The sequence below is a fragment of the Camellia sinensis genome, chromosome 12 (genome assembly GCF_055761805.1).
Source record: "Camellia sinensis isolate YWXY chromosome 12, ASM5576180v1, whole genome shotgun sequence".
Classification (NCBI taxonomy): domain Eukaryota; kingdom Viridiplantae; phylum Streptophyta; class Magnoliopsida; order Ericales; family Theaceae; genus Camellia; species Camellia sinensis.
Window position 1 is genome coordinate 132,845,703 of NC_138972.1, and position 19,328 is coordinate 132,865,030.

Genomic DNA, 19,328 nt, shown 5'->3' on the forward strand with positions numbered 1-19,328 from the left:
TGATCATTGACAAAACAGAATGATTCGCAATACCCAAGCATCATTATTCCCTTGAATTATCGCACATCCTTAAGATTAATTTATGGATAATAAAACATTAATACTGTCTTTTAATCTCTTTAAACGGATATCTATGTCACAAATCATACCTTAAATCAAACAGAAGCTTGTATCAAGATCTCAGTAAACGGGGTTTACTTCCATGAATACAATTCTTATGCGAAATCACAAATATATGGCACATTACCGATAAACAATAACCATAGTCGGAATGCAGAATGGGTTCAGAGTCATGTTGTTATGTGCTAATTCTTTCAATGCTCACATCGATTCCCAACCAACACACATGTTACCATAATTGTTTAGAGAGAAGAAAATGTCATTAACAATAATGATTAACTGTAAATAACGTACATTTGAGGTACTATTACTCACAGTATTTAGATGCTTGGTCCGCCCCTGTAGCTAACCCTACACAATTCACATAATTCAAACATAATCCATCATAGTACAACATTATTCAACACAACTCAACATAATCAACATAATCCCACATAATCATCACCATCCAATATAATCCACACTATTTAACATTAGTCAACCCAATGCCACCGAATATAATTCAACATAATTCAAATTAAGTTACTAAGGCTCATTTCAACATTCCATAGCCAAGTTTACATCATCCATCTCATCCACAAATCTTTCCCCCAATTTCCTTTCTCATTAAAACATGATTTACAATGCTCATAACAAAGTTCATTCGCCAATTGTAAACATAATTTTCAAACATTTCCAAATTCAAATTAAACTTGAACACATACAATTCAATACCTCAATTTCATCATTCTACCTTCAATTTGGGCCAAATCTTTGATTATCATCCTTAATTAACCTAGGGTTTCAAGAAAATATTGAAATGTCAAGAAAATTCAAACTTATTAACCCATCATTTTCTATTCCAATTTTCCCATTGATATACACCTAGGATTCATAATCCACCATTTTAACTCATCAATTTAACTCCCAACATCACAAATCCTAAAACCCCCAATTCTCATACTATACACTACATGCTCCAAAAATGAAAATCTTTATATTTAGATAATAAAATACCACAAATCTATCTATCAATGTAAGTATTGACAAGAACTAGAACCCCTACCTCAAGAATCAAGCAAGGAGCAAGCTTTGGTGAAATTCCTCCACAATTTCTGTAACAACCCTCATACTGTTTACTGATTAATGACTGATTGATTACCGATAATCACCGATTACTATTAAACGGAACTGATAATGACTGATAACTGACTGAGAATTGAACTGATTAAGGTACTGAACTGACTGCCCGAAATTGAAACTGAATTGAGTGAATATATCTGTTTGAATTGCATTTTATCTGTTGACTGTTTGTTTGATCTGTTCGTGTTTTATGTTTAAACTATTAATTGAAGGCCTTATCGGCGGCCGAATCGGAAATTGGTTAGTGTTTTATGATCCTCATAATTAATGTACTTTTATGGTACATTCATTGAAAAAGTGATTAGGTATGATTAAATTAGATTAAATAAGCTAATTAAAGAGTTAGGCTTATTTACCAAATTGCCACCCTTAGTGGCCCACTCAATACACACACTTGAGCCTTATGTACACACTTGAAGAACATTTCATCAGCCATTTCTTCTTGTTCTAGCCGACCTTAGAGAGAGAGAGACTTGAGGAGTTGATTTCATCTCAATTTTGCTTGTGAATTGTTTGGAAATTGAAGAAATTGTTGAGGAGATTGCATATTTGAGCTCCCTCACTTCTAATTCTACACCTAAGGTAGATCATTCATCATCTTAATGGTGTCTTTGAGTTGTTCTTGCATGATTCATGCTTCATTGTAGAACTAAGTCATGAATTGGTTCAATGCTGTTGAATTGAAGTTTAATTGTTGCATGCATGTACATATATTGAAGTTTTGAGGTTGTAGTTCATAATTCCTCACATGCATGTTCATAATTTTGTAATGGTCCATGTTTTCAACTTGTTTTTGGATCAATTGGCTCCCTAGAGCATCAAATTGAAGCTTTAAAATGATTTAAAGATCATGCATGTCATGTTTGAGGATTGTCCTTGGAAAATGGTTTGAAATTGGGTTTGAATAAAACACCCTTGGGCTTTGATTTCTCAAATTGAGTTTTGAATCATGTTTAACTATGAGTTTACATGTGTTTTCTGGAAATTTAGCCCAAGAGGTCGAGTTTTGATGCTTTTGAACTTGGTTTTGGAGCTTGGAGGTGCAATCTGGGTTTTCCAGATTTCGCACTTCCGCTCAAGCGGGGGAAGTGCCGCTCGAGCGTGGAATCCGAGCATCCAGCATCTCTCTGCACTGTTTTACAGTCCGCTCGAGCGGAGGATTGGGCGCTCGAGCGGAGTCTTGTCTCAAGCTCGAGCGGGCGTCGAGCGGAGATTTCACCCATCCAGTACTTTTACAGTATGCTCGAGCGGGGAAGTTTACGTTCGAGCGTGTACCTTTGTTGCATGACCGCTCGAGCGGGGAAACGTGCGCTCGAGCGGGACTCTGTTTTTCTGAAAATGCTTTTAAATGTGCATCTTTGCATCCTCATCCCGTTCTAGGCATTCTTAGGCCTAGTTTAAGGCATCTTGTTGAGGATATAGATGTAGAACACACCGAGGCATTAGGGATTAAGTTGTTATCTTTCCCAACTGTGTAGCTTAGTGTGTGTTCAACCTGTGAACTGTGTAGGGTTGGCGACTGGAGAGGCACGCTCTAGCATACTGTAGCCCAAACTCTGTGAGTAACAATTGTGTAAAGATATGTTCAACTGATATCTTTTGAATACTGAACTGAACTGTTTACTGAACTGGTATTACTGAATGAATGTATGTCCTTTATTTCTGAATTGTACTGTGGCATCCTTAGTACCTACTGTTTACTGTTACTGTTACTGTTACAGAGATCTCTGTCGGTTCCCTCGTGGAGCCACTACTGTTTACTGACTGATGGCCATCATTACTGTTCGGTCTTTTAAGACCTACTGTTACTGTTATGCTAATGGATGTACCACATATGACTGTTTACTGTACTGAACAACTGAAATACTGATTGAATTGAACTGTTTTCATTACTGTAAGGACATTCATTCTAAACCCCTTTACGCTTTATGTTATTCACTGGGCTTTAGCTCACTGCTCATATATATATGTAGGTGTACAGGCACCAGACCGCGGCTAGAGGTGTCAGGGTAACTTCAGTTTTGTCAAGCCAGCCTTTGTGCCTCACTGCGAGGTTCCGAGCCTAACGTGTTAGGGCTTAGGGGTGTTTTACAATTCCCCCTTCTGTACTGTTTCACTGCTTTGTATAGACTGAATGTTTACCGTACTGTTCAATAAGGTTGAGTCCCTGGTCGGAATGATTGTAAATATTGTGCATACTGTTCTGTACTGGTTACGTATAATGTATGAAAAGTCTTTTGCATGCAGACTGTCACAGCTCATTGGGCATTGTTTATTTACTGTATTGGCTTCCGCCAGGCCCTGTACTCTGTTTTACTGTGTTACTGTTCTACAGGCCTTTGGTAATCTCGGATTACTGGCCGGTTACGGTGCTAAACCCATAGGGCCGGGTTTGGGTCGTGACAATTTCGAAATTCCAATCGGTTGAAAATGTTGATCTTCATGCCTTCTTCACTTCTTGGTAGAAGATCTTGATCAAACCTAAGGGAAATGGTAAGGATTTGGGATCAAAACCCTAGGGTTTTCGGACCTAGGGAGAGAGGAGAGAAGAGAGAAAAGAAAAATAACAAGAATGATCTAGAAATTCTGTTTTTAAGCTGCTGTGTTCGCTATTCCGGCTCGAGCGTCCCTATTCCCGCTCGAGCGGACCTGCTCCCAACACAGATTTCAAAACTTCGAACAGGTATAATTCTCCCATCCGAACTCCGTTTTAGGTCGTTCTTGTGTCCAAATTGAAGCCCCAGAAATAAGCTTTCCAATGGTTCTAACCTCACATCCATATTCAAAGTGTGGAAAAAGGAAAGGGCAAATGAGTGACGGTTGGTCGTAAACGAATTATTCAAATTAAAGTTTTTGGTCCAATCTTACTTTACCATCCTATTATCATCTCAATCAATACCCCAAAACAAGGTAAGAACATTCCAAACACACTAAGAAGATCATCAAAAATGAGCCCACATGCCTCAAAATCAAATTTAACTAGGCGACCCGCTCGAGCACCCATTTATACGCTCGAGCGGAAAATCACCACTCCCAGAATGTCAGTCCGCCTGCAAAATTACTGGAAACCCCAGAAGTATGCTCGAGCGCCAACTACTCCGCTCGAGCGGAGGGAAAAATTTCAGATTGTTAGGTAAAGGTCACCACTTCCAGTTTCAAAGGTATAAACCAACGGATAGTTCTTCAATTCCAATAGCAAACACATTAACTCCTAATTAAATGAGGATAACTTTCTATACGCACTTTGGGGTCGTTACAATTATACCCGAGGTATGCAACCCCGAGAAGATTGCACAAAGGAGACAAAGTATGAAAGGCATACAAACAATTCTAAGTATAGAATTAAACAGAGGCAGTCAAAGAAAAGGCAAAAAAGAATGCAGTCATTTAAAGAAAGATGGTTATGTTAAAATATCCAACACAAACAGAAGGCACATCGGCCATACAGAGAAGCTTCTACTGTCCAGGAAACAAAAAAGCACAAAAGACAAGAAAAGAGGGACATCAAAGTTATGATTCTTCAACTTCAGGCGCAATTTGAGACTGGACCACGGCCAATTCTTGGAGAACTACCTCGGCTAATTCCTGAAGAGCTACTTCGACAGTCTTTTCTGCCTCGATTTCGGCATCAATTTGCGCAAGGGTTTCATCAAGACTTTTTTCGGCTAGAGGAACGTCAGATGAGGCCTGTTCAGGAGTAGTTTCCTTGGCAACTGCATCGCCATCATCATCTTGAGTCAGGTCCAAGACCTACTCATTCAGAGAAGGAGATTTAGGCCCAACAGCCTCCTTGGATTTCCTTACTAAAGATTCATCCTCACATTCCTCCTCATCTTCAGACTCAGATTCAGATTCTTTTTCAACTTGACTCGGAGGTGGAGGAAGAGGAGGGAATGGGAGAGGAATAGCTTCGGCCTTGCGCAAAGGTGAATCTTCAGGAATATTGAGCTTTTTGGCCAGGGACATCCAACCAAGGGAAAAGCCCCTGTTGCATGCTTGTTTAACTTGTAGTTTGTATTCCTCTACAACATCGGTCATTCCTTGGGCATAGGCTTTTTCGTCGGCCGCTTTGATTTCAGCGTCTTTAGTGGCCAAGGCCTCCTGAAGTTCCTTTTCGGCTTGGGCCTTTTTGTCCTCGACTTCTCTCTTCTCGGCCTTGGCAACCTTTTTGATGGCCTCAGCAGATTCGACCTTTTCTTCGGCTAGGGTTTGGGCTTTGGTGGCAGTCTCAGCCTGGTCTTCCAGTTTTTTCATTTTTGATTAAAGAGTTTTGTTCTCCTTTTTAAGTGCAGAAACCTCCCTCTTCATGTCGGCCAACTTTGACCTGTTTTCAAAAGCTTTCATAGAGAAAAAGTGGGCATGTTGAATGGCCTGAAAGAGCACAGGACAAAAATTATTACAAAATTTTACAAAGTAAAAGAGAAGAAAAGTTTCCATGTAAAAACACTTACTTGGACAGAACGTTGGAGCATAAAGGCATAGTTCTCGTACTCACTCATCTTGGCATTCCTCTTAAGATCACCTAGGAGAAGTAGGGCGGTACTGAGTGCTACGCCGACATTAATGTCGTCGGCACTATCGCTGGCAAGAACAGGCTTATCTTCTAAAGTAATTTCAGGCGTCCAGGGGACTTTTGGTATTCTGGACCCCGAGGTCGTCGCAGACGATGACCTCGGCTTCTTTGATTGTGTGGACTCTGATGGCTGTGTCTCAGCAGACCTTTTTTTGGGAACGGAAGCCGTCTTCTCACTCCCTGCCAATTGTGAAATTGTCAGAGTATCCTCAGCCTCAACTTCAGTGGCTTTAGCCTTTGGCTGGGCTTTCTTGGTTCATTTCGGCTTTGGTGGGGGCAGAGTTTGCGTCGGCTGGGCATCGACGTCAACAGGGAGATCGGCAAGAAGGTCTTGAGCAACGGGCTTTGGGCGACCCATCTCAACTGTTTTGACAAGTCTTCACCGACGTTTTCGTTCTTGTATTGGGACCAAGTATGGGGCCGAAGTAGATGGTCGATTGGTTGGGTCAGATGTTGACTCTTGATCTGTTCGTGATGTAGAGGCGGTTTGAGTTGTGGCAGTAGGAGGAGAAAAGCTTTTCTTCTTTCTTTTGGGGATGTCGGGCAAAATCGATTTGTATGTAGAAATGAAGATGAGAAGAAGAGGTGCTTTTCTTTTGTGAACTGGCAAGTCCAGGAGTTTTTTCAGGTCCTTACTGGGAACGTAAGATTGGCGGAAGTTTTTTGCTGGCTTGCGAACGTCTGCAAGAAGAAACAGACATTAGATACAGATAAAATATTGAAGACTTGAACAGAAACAACTAAGTATTGACACTGGGCTCTTACCCTTGCCCTCTTTAACTGATCGGGGAAGAGGGTAGAGATGGGCGTTCTCGTCTGCGCCAAACTCCCAATTTCCCGAAGCGACAACATAATCATCTCCAGCCCTCTTGTTGGAGTCTGGGAGGTCGGCTACGATTTTGAATTCTGTAGACCTCAGCTTAAGATAATAAACGAAGCCTTTCTCTTTCAAGTTAAGGGCACACATGGTGTAACAATACTGTATGTCGGCTAAGGTGATCTTAACGTTTTTCTATTTAGCTAAGGCGATAATACCAAAAATCACTCGATAAGAGTTGATTGCCAGTTGCATGGGGTTCAACTTATAATAATGAAGAATCTCGCGAAAAAGGATGTTGAGTGAGAGCCAGAGTCCGCACTCAGTAAAAGCTACAATGGAAAGGGGCATGGCGTTTTCTGTAGGCATGATGGAGTCGTCATCCCCAGCCAGTCTCAGGTGGACATCGGCAGGAATGGAGAACTCTTGCCTAAAGTACTCAAGTTTGGTCGGGGTATCTACCCTATGTCTCCACATACCCATGATATCGGCTTCTATTAGAAGGGTTGAAATTCAGAAAAATGTTTCTTATTGATAGGATCTCAGCAAACAGTGAAAGTAGGTGCAGGTGTTAGTTTTTTCCTAAGTTATGGGTTCTACAAATAAATCCCAAACCTAAAGCTATGAAGATGAAGATCAAAAGTACAGATCTGGAAAAGATGCAAAAAAAACAGGAAAAACGAAGTCTCAGAAACAAGAATTGAGATGGGCTATCAAGAACATGAAGAATACAAAAGTATATGGCCAAGAACAGTGGCAAAAGTGCGAAGAAGTGGTGAAACAGTGCGTGTGTTCAAAATATTGGCAAAGGCAAAAATCAGGGATGAATGCATTCAGATATATGATTTATGAATAAAAAAAGCTTAAAACAGTACAGTAATGGCAACAACAAGAAAGCAGAAACATCAAGGAAATGAGAACGAAAGGAACAGTAGCTTACCAAAGAAAGGGAGGCCGGAAAGGGATTTGCCGATGTTCTACGACGGTTGCAGAAGCAGAAGACCGGTGGAAATCTCGCCGGAAGGGGTGAACGGAGAAAGTTGCAGAGCTTGGGAAGCTTGAGCGATGGCGGATTTGAAAGAAAGAGTTTTTAGAGAGAGAAAAAACAAGAGAACTCAGATGCAAAAGTGAAAAGACGAAAGAAAGAGGGAAAGATTTTGGCAAAAAATGAAAACGGCGGCAAAAAAGTAATCAATACGCCTAAAAGAGCGCATACGACAAACGACGCATGTGAAGAAGAGATGACTTATGGGCGCGTCACAGGCACGAGCCAGTAAGAAAGAAATGCGTGATTAAAACGGTTGAGTTAAAGTGCATGACAGTTCATGTGCGTGAGAAGATCCTTAAAAATCTTGATTTTTTAAGAAAAGCAGGTCGGCCAGAAATGAATGATCTCGGCTGTCAAATCTTAAGCCGATTTACTGGAAGTAAATACAGATATAGGTTCCATCACCTCAGAATACCGAGGTAATAGAATCTAGGGGGCAGTTGTGGGGATGTATCTTCTGAATACCAACACGTGGCAAGGTGACGCCGACATGTCAGCCGAAGTGCCACGTGTCCTGATTGTGACGCCGAGGTTACCTCAGCGAGGCCGAGGTTATCTCCGAAGATATCGGAATCCGAGATAAGCGGATAATGGATAAGGGGCAAGAGTCCTAGAGTAAAGAGAAGACTTTGTTAAGATAAGGATAAAGCTCTTAGGGAGTTTATCTTTATCTCTTGAGGAATCCAAAGTAAGTACAAAATTAGAGTCCATAGAAGTCAAGCTTCTAGTGGGACTAGGATTGAGTAAACTATAAAAGAGAGGCACCCCCATGGGTCTAAGGTACACAATTTTATGCTTTGAGCAGTAAGTTTTGCACTTGATTATCTTTGAAAGATATACTGACTTGATCGTCGGAGTGCCCCCGGGTGGAAGAACCACCGCCGGAGCCTTCTCTTTCTGTGCAGGACAGCAAGGTGCCATCTATTCTACTTGTGTTCTGCAGCTGAATTACTAAGGAGGACAGTGTGATCGGAAAATCACTCACACACCAAATATTTCTAAGGATAAGTTTGGATGACAGAAATTTTGAAAAGGAATGATAATATAAAGTGACCTTCTTATGATTTCAACCTTTAGAATAGATTAAAATATGAGATGCTTGCATTTTCACCAAAGTCAAGTTCCAAGTATTTCTAAGGATAAGTTTGGATGACAGAAATTTTGAAAAGGAATGATAATATAATTTGACTTTCCTATGATTTGAACCATTAGAATAGATTAAAATATGGTTTTCTCACTTTCTCTTCTTATAAAGTAATATCAATATTTAGAAATAAAAAATTAATAATCAGATGTTTTTTTTAAAATTTTTTTTAACATTTTTCCACTAAAAATTCTTATCGAAACAAAAATGTTACAGATCATTTTTGTTTAAAATTCTTTTATCATTCAAGCCTTGTACACCTAAGCGTGCAAGCAAGTTGTTTTTTTTTTTTTTTTTTTTGTTTTGTTTTGTTTTGTTTTTTTATTTCTAATGCGATGGTTAGGAAAAGTTATTGATTGATTCAGAGATAGAGTCACATAATACTTTACAAATATTGTGATTTATAAAAAAAAATAAAATTTATGATTTTATATTAAATAATTTAAAAACATAAAAAAAAAAAATTGTGATTGATCAAAAATATAATTAAGTCTTCCACCAACCAATAATTTTTCCGTGGTCGGCACTCCACGTCATTGTCATTGTATGAGACGGTGACATTTTGGTAGTGCTCCCACTAATTAGGTGGCAGTGGGTCTCGTTATTAATGATGTGATGTTTTGGTCTTGGAGTTGTATTTTTTTTTTTTTTTTACTTTTTTAATGCATTAGTGCTATTAGTGGTGATGTTTTTAGTGAGATGAATCATTGTTGTTTAAATGTTGTTTATTTTTATAAATATCGTGACTCATCCCGTCTCTAAAAAGGAGCATTTCAAGTTAAAGAAGATGGGGTGTTTGGGAAGGATTTTTTGGTGTTTTTTTCTTTCTTTTTTTTTAATTAAAAGATAAATTGGTTACAAAATTAAAAAAAATAAATTCAAATAAAATATCACATCAAATCCTATAATTATTTCACTTTTTTTCTTACAAATATCACATCCAACCACAAAAAAATCCAACTATTTTTCTAAACATAAAAAAAAATTTCTCCAATAATATTCTATAATAAAAAAAACTCACTTTCCAAACACCACGATGTAAAAGTGCCTTTTATCTCTGTAAAAATAATGCATTCCGAAGTGTTAAGTGGACGAGAAGATATATCGTGAACGTGTTTGTCTCTATAAAAGTAGTTCGTTTTTTTCAGTGAAATCAATACATTTTTTTGAATATAAATCTAATTATTTTACCCCAATCAAAATCAATGTATTCACACTTCAGTCGCAAACAAATTCAATTTCTCAACCATTACTGAGAAGCTCTTACACCGCCACCCGTTAAATAACATAAGATACTCTCTCGCCTCAAACAATCTCTCTCTCTGTCTCTCTCACTTGTCTTCATCTATTCTCTCCCTGCAACCCAGAACCAAAAACAACAAAATGAGCTGGTGGTGGGCAGGTGCAATCGGCGCTGCAAAGGCAAGTATCTGTATATCTTAGTGTTTCAACAATATTGAATCTAAAAAAAAACTCTTTTATAAATCTGCAGAAGAAACTCCAAGAAGATGATGCACCCCCTAAGTATGAGAGCGTTGCCCTGATCATCGGCGTGACAGGAATCGTCGGCAACAGCCTTGCCGAGATCCTCCCACTCACCGACACCCCCGGCGGCCCCTGGAAGGTCTACGGGTTGGCACGCCGCCCTCGACCTTCCTGGAATGCCGACCACCCTATCGAATACATCCAGTGCGATGTCTCCGACACTGACGAGACCCACTCTAAGCTCTCCAAGCTCCAAGATGTCACCCACCTCTTCTATGTTACCTGGACCAGCCGGCCCACCGAGGTTGAGAATTGCGAAGCCAACGGAACCATGTTGAGGAACGTGCTCAACGCGGTGATACCAAACGCACCCAATCTACAACACATATGCCTCCAAACGGGCCGAAAACATTACATCGGCCCGTTTGAGCTCCTCGGCAAAGTTCAACCCCATGACCCTCCATTTCACGAGGATCTTCCGAGGCTGGATGTTCCGAATTTCTACCATACTCTCGAAGACATACTGTTCGAAGAGGTGAAGAAGAAAGAGGGATTGACATGGTCCGTGCACAGGCCTGGTGTGATATTTGGGTTTTCGCCGTATAGTCTGATGAATATGGTCGGAACTTTGTGTGTATATGCTTCTATATGTAAGCATGAGGGTGTGCCGATGAGGTTTCCAGGGACCCTGGAGGCATGGGAGGGGTATTCGGACGTGTCAGATGCTGACTTGATCGCTGAGCACCAGATATGGGCGGCCATGGATCCATATGCGATGAACGAAGCCTTCAATTGCAGCAATGGGGATGTGTTCAAGTGGAATCATCTTTGGAAGGTGTTGGCTGAGCAATTTGATGTGGAGTGTGGGGAGTTTGAGGTGGGATCAGATTTGAGGTTGGAGGAGATGATGAAAGGCAAAGGCCCGGTTTGGGAGGCGATTGTGGCGGAGAAGGAGTTGGTTCCTACTAAATTGGAGGAGATTGGAGGGTGGTGGTTTGTTGATTTTGTTCTCAGTGGTAAGGGTATGTTGGATACTATGAACAAGAGCAAAGAGCATGGGTTCTTGGGGTTTAGGAACTCGAAATCATCATTCATTTCTTGGATTGATAAGATGAAAGCTTACAAAATTGTTCCTTAGGTTGGATGCCGATTTGGGTTTTCTTGGTGATTTTCTACATTCAACGAAAACTGTGCACAGAATGACGTGTCAGACTTGTTTATGCATATTTCTGTATTTTTTTTTTTCTGTGCATGTAACATTACTTTGAAAGAACAAAATAATCACAAAGGCAAACATTTGCTTTTGAAACCCACTGTTTTTGGTTCATATTCTTGTATTTGTTCATTTCATCATTATTCATCACCATCATTGTTGTTATCTTTCGTGCCTATGGTTTTGTTGAAACACACTTTTTTTGGTTCCTATTCTTGTATTTGTTCATTTCATCATTATTTATCACTATGATTATTGTTATCTTTCGTGCCTATGGTTTTGTTGCCTCTAGTGAAAATCAAGTCCGTAAATTATTAACTGTTTGATGGATCTAGAACAGGGTAATAATTCTGAAATTTCAGAGCCAGAACACAAAGAAGAACCCTTCTACACATTAGCTCTTTATTGGGCCAAAGTGGAAAGCGGAACCAATAAATTTAGCAAATTGCATCTCATTGTGTATTTCCATCATTTCACCAGAGGACGAAATTTCTAATTCAACCAAGAAAGAAGGGGGAACTAACCTCAATTACATAGAAAGTAGGATGAATTAAATGGTTTACACATTCCAACTTGTCCATGAGATAGAATGTTAGCTTGTTTGCAAAAAGCATCATTTTCCTGCTCATAGTGAGTAGAATTTGGGCCAAACTGATCAATTCCTGCAAATTTGGCTTCAGTTTTCCTTGAATCTGGCATATTAGCAAAAGCCAGATGGTTGAACACCAAGAACAACTGCGAGCGCGTGCAATTTTCACTATTCAAGATTAGAGCTGAATTAACAGTTGACAGAAAAGCACCATATGGTAGCTTCTTTGCATCCATATTCATAACCTGTGACATAAACCATGGAAGGAAAATGAACTCAGAAAAATGTGAAGTGTATTATACAGTTTTACAGTTTTTATAGAAGTCCAATATTATCTAGCAAAGCAAATTATAGAAAACCCAGAATATGCAAAACCATACATGTGTATCATATTTTATCCAGTCAACGCAAGATGCAAGCCAAAGCCTCAGACATAAAACCATAATTGTATGACATCCTACATAGTATCTACAATGAGCTTGTTCAACAATAAGAAAAGGAGAAAAAAAAAACTGTAAAATTTCTCGTAACTAATGTTCTATCTCAAGATTGAATAAGGCTTATAGCAGAAAGGAAAGGTTTGGTGTGTATAAAACTAGTGCTAACCATCAACCTGTTAGATGTGCATAAAATCTAAAATTCCATGCACAATCAAGCATATACTGAAATTCGAACTCCCCAAAGCAGTTCTGGATACAAAAGCATTAAGACATAATTGATAAATCTATTCAGATATAATTTGCTTGCTGATTACCTCTTCAACTCTAAATGCAAATTGTAGCTTCCATTGAAGTGTCAGAGTTTGGAAAGCAACAGAGCTAGTTGCTTATCAGATACCTTGACATCAACACATGCTCCTAGCGACGCTGCAAGTCTTGCAGCTAATTGATGCTTACACTGGCAGAGGAAGGGAAACAAAGAGAAATTATCAAAACATAAAATAAAAATATAATAAATAAATAAACAAGGGATTTTGCAAAACAGAAATAACTGTCAAGAAAGTATGCCAAACTCACACAAAGCTGTTCTCCTCTATTTACAATGTCATAGAAAAATGAATAACAACCACAATAGTGTTCTGCGAAACAGAAATATTCCTCCTTCCTCCGAGATTCTCCGACAACCTAAATACAACAAATAAATGATAGTTCAAAATTTCTCCAAAATAAAAGAAAGGAAATGCATGGGGGTGGTTCATGTTGGTATATGTGCAAAAAGTATATTTGAAATGCGTGAAGCGTGTATAGAAATATATATAAGAATGTATTGAAATTCTTTTCTTTCTTTTTTTTTTTTAAACATTAAATCCAAGTTTGTAAAGTTTTCTTTTCCCATTCCTTTTCATATCACTCCCCATAAATCCTAGATCCAAGAATAGCATAAAATATTTTCTAGTTAACTGGCCACATTCCATCAAATTTCAATAAAATTTCTCAATCTTTTTATCTACATTTCAGTAAATTATTATACGCCCAAAACAAGTGAATCTTTGAATTTTTCTTTTTCAAGAACATTGAAATTCTGAATTTAAAGCAGAGATAGGATCAAAATCTGCAAAAGTTTGATACTATGTTGACAAAATGAGGAAGGAATATTGGAGAATCAACCTGAAAGAAAGAACGCCCACTGGGTTCACCGGAAATCCTCTTCACACCTCGTTGATCCACTATCCTACTCGCCCGCTCGAAATTCTTACCAAACAAAAAATGCAAGCTGTTTGCAGAAGAACACCATCAAACCATTTCAAATTTCTATTTTCATTCTACCACATCTATCAATTCTTCATAATCAATTAAGATTCACATAAATTACACATGTATGTATGCATATATATGTATATCTATGTATATATGTAGACTAACATTGAGAGCTGGTCGTCCGTTACTGTACGATTCCGATCACAATCAATGTTGAAGCCACGAAGCAGATATACATGAACAAGTGAAATGTATCGATTAGTCTATGCAGAGAGAGAGAGAGAGAGAGAGAGAGAGAGAGAGAGAGTACGAATTTGATATGAATGAAAGAGATTGAAGGAGGAGTGAAGAACCTGAATGAGTCGAATCAATGTCTCTCCATACTGTTTCTGCAATTAAACTACTATTAGGGTTCATACTCGCTTTGCCCTCGCCTTGATCTGCTTGTTCTCTTCTTTTTTTTTTTTTTAGACCCTAGACGTTGCGCCTTGATCTGCTTGTTCTCTTCCTTTTTTTTTTAGACCCTAGACGCTGCCGAGAAAATGCAGTGAGGGAATTCCAAGCTCGCTATTTTTGAATGATAGAAATTTGAGATTTTTATTTATTTTTTTTATTTTTTGATGAAATGCGTAAAACGAATAAATAAATGTATGTTTGGTAACGTTTATGTTTTCAGTTTATATTTATAAAAATTTTATAAATTGATTTTTATTTATTTTTTGTTTATTTTTAGAAAAATATAAATTACAAATACGTTTGGTAATTAGCAAAATGTTTAAAAAAATTTAAAAATATAAAAAAAAATGAGAAATGGCACGTGGCGGCGGAAGACGGTGGTGAAAAGTGGTGACGGTGGGTGGTGGATAGCTGGTGGCGGTGGGTGGTGGCGGGTGGGTGGTGGTGGTGGTGGTGGTGGCGGCGGTGGTGGTGGTGGCGGGTGGGTGGGTGACTGTGACGGTGGCGGATGGTGGGTGGTAGCGAGTGGGTGGCGGGTGGTAGTGGCAGGTGGGTGGCGGATGGCTGGTGGTGGCGGGTGGGTGATGGGTGGTGATGGTGGGTGGGTGGGTGGGTGACGGTGGCGGGTAGTGGGTGGTAGCGAGTGGGTGGTGGTTGCAGGTAGGTGGTGGGTGGCGGGTGGCGGATGACAAGTGGTGATGGGTAGGGGGTGGTGGGTGGCGGATGGCAGGTGGTGGTGGGTGGTGGGTGGCGGATGACAGGTGGTGGTGGGTGGTGGGTGGTGATGGTGGGTGGGTGACGGTGACAGGTGGCGGGTGGTAGCGAGTGGGTGGTGGTGGTGGTGGATGGGTGACGATGGCGGGTTGTAAGTGGTAGTGAGTAGGTGGCAGTGGTGAGTGGTGGGTGGTGGTAGTAGGTGGGTGGCGGGTGGGTAGTGGGTGATAGTGGTGGTGGTGGGTAGTGGCGGAAGACGGTGGTGGAAAATGGTGGCGGGTGGTGGCTAGTGTTGGGTGGTAAAAAAAAAAAAAAACTCAAAACTCAAAACGGAAACACATTTTTTGTGTTTTCATTTTTTGGCCAAATTTATAAACTGAGACCACTGATTTATAAATTAAAAATTTTACTAAACAAGTTTTTATTTGATTTTTTAAAATTTTTGTAAATATAGACAGAAAACTGAAAACGTAAGTGTTACCAAACGGCACCTAAATAAATATATAGGTTTTTTTTTTTAAGATCCCTCGTATTAAGATTTTATAGCATAATGGATATCTAATATTTTCATAATGTCTAAGGTCCCTCAAGTTGATCCAGAGAAAATTAGTCCAAAGAAAGTTTACTTTACCGGTCTTTCCACAAAATTATCTCTCCAAAGAAATTTTAAGCCTGCGTTTGGTTTTGTTTTGTAAATATGATTTGAGAGTATGAGTTGTATTTTGAGTTTGTGGGTTGTAGAATTATGATTTGAGTGTAGAAAATTTGTTTGGTTATGGTTTTTAAATAGAATGTTGAATTGTGTTTTGAAGATGTATTTTGAATTACGTTTTGAAAGTTTGATGTGACATGTGAAAGGTGAAAATTTGTTTGGTGATGTGTTTTGAAAATAGTTTTCAAAACTTAATTCAACCAATAATTTATCATCAAACACACAACTCATATATCGATATCCATATTTTTTATCAACAATAATAACCAAACTATTTTTAAAATACTGAAATTAAAAATTATTTTTTTTGTCAATTATTTTTTTTTTGTAATTTTTTGAATAATTGTTTTTTCGAAATAATTTTTTCATTTTAAAATAAACCTATGCCAATTATTTTCTGCCAATTAATTTTTCTATTAATTCATTTGTAAAATACGCTTTAAATTTTTTTCTAACATTTTGTTAAAGTCAACAACTTTTGAAAATACATATTAATAAAGAAGGAATAAATACACTAAATTTAATATTTTAAAATACAAATCATAACGTAAATCTTACAAAACATTATCAATTTTTTTTCCATTTATTACATGTTATAATTTTGTCCAGATGTGGCAACAAAAGTGCAATGCATTATTGTACCCGTTGAGCTCATATAATTGTGGGATTGACATACAAAATGACTATTATGCCCCTCTTGACTTAAATGGAAAGTGATTACATAGAACAAAATATAAAGAGTAAGATAGTAATTTCATTTACTTATTACCTACCCCCTATTGTTTCATAGCTGTGTGTTCAACACTGAGGTAAAGAAAAAGGAAAGGCTGCAGCTGTGTACTCAATACACAGATGTGATATATATATAAAAAGTAATAATATTAAAATCAAATAATATTTAACAAATAAAAAGTAAATAAAAAAAAATTCCAACATGAACCTTTTGAACCTCACCCTTTTCTATTAAATCTGAATCTCATTCCGTTTACCACACCAACTTCACCATCTCAGAAACACCTTCTCCAGTTACATCAGAAAACAAAAATTAGAGAAATAGAGCATATCCACCATCTCATTAGGTCCTCCTTCTCCACTTCCATAATTTACAGGTTAGTTTTGATGCTAGTTCATCTTCATATTAGCTTCAGATATTAGTTTCAGAGGGAGTGAGGGAGGGAAGAGGAGGATAACCAGCCGGTCATCCCACGGGACATTCGGTCGGTCATCCCGGCCTAGTCACCATTCCACCTCCGTATCTGTTCGCTTTGTTTCATATCTGTTCTATTTTCATCTGTTATATTTTTTTGATTTCTGTTCTAATTTTGTCACACTATCATTTATTTTTCTGATTATCAGTTTCTAAGTTATAATAAACTGAATGAAACAAACCCAATATAAATGAGAAATATCATTCCCTATGGTTTTTTTTTTTATATATATAAAAATCTGTTTCTATGGCATCTGCCTAATTAAATTTTGTCACCAAATTTTTTTATATTTATTTTTTACATAAAAATAAGTTTGTATGCACAAAAATGTACTAATAGTTGATATATTTTTCATACATTTTTCTTACCTCTCATATGTTTTAATATACAATTGTCTTTCACTTTTGCAGTCATCATGCCAAGAACAATCATGCCAAGAACAAAACGAACCAGGTCTGAACTTGGTGAATCCTCAAACCCTGTACCACCACCACAGCAACAACATGATGGCTATCCAACTAATGATTTTGTAACATATCATTATGAACAAGCCTATGAACATTTCATTACTCGACCAATTGTTACGGGGAGAAACGTAAAACTACCTTTTAAATATGATTCACTCTTACTTGGCAAATTAGATACAATTGGTTGGTTACCATTAAATAATTTGCCAAATAAGATATATTCCCGTCTTCTACGATTATTTTATGTTCACTTGACACTGGGTGACCAACAAAATGAACCGTTCAGTCTTACCTCTTATGTTAAGGGGAAAAGAATCACAGTCTCTCTCCGTCGTTTTGCACAAATTATTGGAGTCGAAACAGGAGATTTACAATGTTATTTTCAGAATGAGGCCGCATTAGAAAAAATTGTTGATGATGTCACTCAAATTTATACCACAATTTGTGACAACCGATTTAGCGGCACTAATTTACAAGTCAGCCATTTAAAACCTCACATTCGTATTCTCCATTGATGGATAGTTGAAAATATCACTCCCAAAAAAGGACATTATAATAGTGTTTCATATTTTCAAGTTTACTTGTTATATTGTTTTGAAATTGGACAAAAATTAGATTTATGCTTTATATTACTAAAAGAAATGATGCTTGCAAAATTGGATACTCTGAGTAGCCGGTCACTACCTTTTGGAGCTTTGTTAACCATAATTTTCAAAGCCCATGATGTGAACCTTGAAGGTGAAGGATGGATCAGAATCACTTCACTAATTTCTGAGTATACACTGACCCGAGCTGGTAGTGCTAACACCTTGATGGGCTCTATTAATCTTGAAAATCAACAAATACCTGATGAGGAAGAACCCAATGACAATGCCATGCCACCAAATGAACAACCCCATTACTGGACTGATTATTTAACCTTGGAACAAGAACGGTATAATCAGCGCCTACAATGGGAACAACAAATTGCTAATCAGCTCAATACATTGGGTACTCGGTTCAATGAATTTGGTACTCGGTTCGATAAAATTGCCACCGCTCAGAACTCACTCATTCATTAATTTGGTGAGTTTCGTGTAGACTCAGAGAGACGCGCTAAACTGACAAGGAACCGCATTGATCTGATTGACCATCGAGTCACTCAGCTCTACCATCAGCATTTCCCTTCACCTCCAACACCACTTGACAAGGATGCTTAACTTGTTTAAAAATCAAGTAAAATGGTTCACAGATATGTGGTTATATTTTTTTCTCTTTTTTTTTTGTTTTGGTTATTTATTTAGTGAGTTTTGTTGTGATTGTTTTACTTTTGTTATTTTGTTATAAACTTTTCTATTCACGTAATGAATAACAACGACAGGTTTTTTTTTGGAATCATTTAATTATATAGTTATAATGTTATAACAATCTGTGCAAAAAGATTATGCATTGAAAAAATTATTTGTACAAAAATTAATAAATAGTAATTCATAAATGTCTACGAAATCCTTCATTTGAATAAAATGAATAAAAATTACACAATTATTAAATAATTTTTGTGCATCAATTATAATATAAAATTAAATTAATGTTCTGAAATTAAATAAAACAAGTTACAATTTAATAATATTTAATAATAAACATTCTTTTTTTTTAATGAAAAGGAAAAAAAAAAGTTAATATAAACTTCTGTACAGAAAATTAAAAAGAATACCCCAGCGTTTACACAAATTATACACCCTTACTTTAAGATGTACCCAGCGAATTTTTACACATTCTTCATATAAAATAATATTTTGCTATAAAATCGGGTGATATAAAACAATAAAATATAATTTACTTTTTTATTTTATTTTATATTATTATTATTATTATTATTATTATTATTATTGTTATTATTATTATTATTTATTTGTTACACTTTTAAATGGTGAACTTATCACCACCACCACCTACCACCACCAACCACCCACCTGCCAGCACA

General features: G+C 37.6%; 2 protein-coding genes across 2 annotated transcripts; one reads left to right on the forward strand and one right to left on the reverse strand.

Moving 5' to 3' along the window:
* The first annotated feature begins 9,595 nt into the window (after positions 1 to 9,595).
* Positions 9,596 to 11,618, forward strand: LOC114275472 ((S)-8-oxocitronellyl enol synthase ISY1-like). The gene is made up of 2 exons (XM_082899909.1): positions 9,596 to 10,246; positions 10,317 to 11,618. The coding sequence occupies exons 1-2, from the start codon at positions 10,208 to 10,210 to the stop codon at positions 11,445 to 11,447; spliced, it is 1,170 nt and encodes a 389-aa protein (XP_082756035.1). The 5' UTR covers positions 9,596 to 10,207; the 3' UTR covers positions 11,448 to 11,618.
* Positions 11,619 to 11,923: 305 nt separating this feature from the next.
* On the reverse strand, positions 11,924 to 14,377 carry SSN2 (zinc finger SWIM domain protein). The gene is made up of 6 exons (XM_028217503.2): positions 14,162 to 14,377; positions 13,974 to 13,995; positions 13,719 to 13,824; positions 13,128 to 13,235; positions 12,866 to 13,008; positions 11,924 to 12,356 (listed from the first exon to the last, which is right to left on the reverse strand). The coding sequence occupies exons 1-5, from the start codon at positions 14,223 to 14,225 to the stop codon at positions 12,907 to 12,909; spliced, it is 402 nt and encodes a 133-aa protein (XP_028073304.1). The 5' UTR covers positions 14,226 to 14,377; the 3' UTR covers positions 11,924 to 12,356; positions 12,866 to 12,906.
* Positions 14,378 to 19,328: the final 4,951 nt, after the last annotated feature.

What these genes read in the sequence shown, in the direction of transcription:
- LOC114275472 (XM_082899909.1), top strand. Translation starts at nt 10,208, where the DNA reads ATGAGCTGGTGGTGGGCAGGTGCAATCGGCGCTGCAAAG. An exon ending in GTGCAATCGGCGCTGCAAAG is followed by an intron (nt 10,247 to 10,316) that starts GCAAGTATCTGT and finishes ATAAATCTGCAG; the next exon opens with AAGAAACTCCAAGAAGATGA.
- SSN2 (XM_028217503.2), bottom strand. Translation starts at nt 14,225, where the DNA reads ATGAACCCTAATAGTAGTTTAATTGCAGAAACAGTATGGAGAGACATT. An exon ending in ACGGACGACCAGCTCTCAAT is followed by an intron (nt 13,825 to 13,973) that starts GTTAGTCTACAT and finishes TTCTGCAAACAG; the next exon opens with CTTGCATTTTTTGTTTGGTA. An exon ending in GTGGGCGTTCTTTCTTTCAG is followed by an intron (nt 13,236 to 13,718) that starts GTTGATTCTCCA and finishes TGTTGTATTTAG; the next exon opens with GTTGTCGGAGAATCTCGGAG.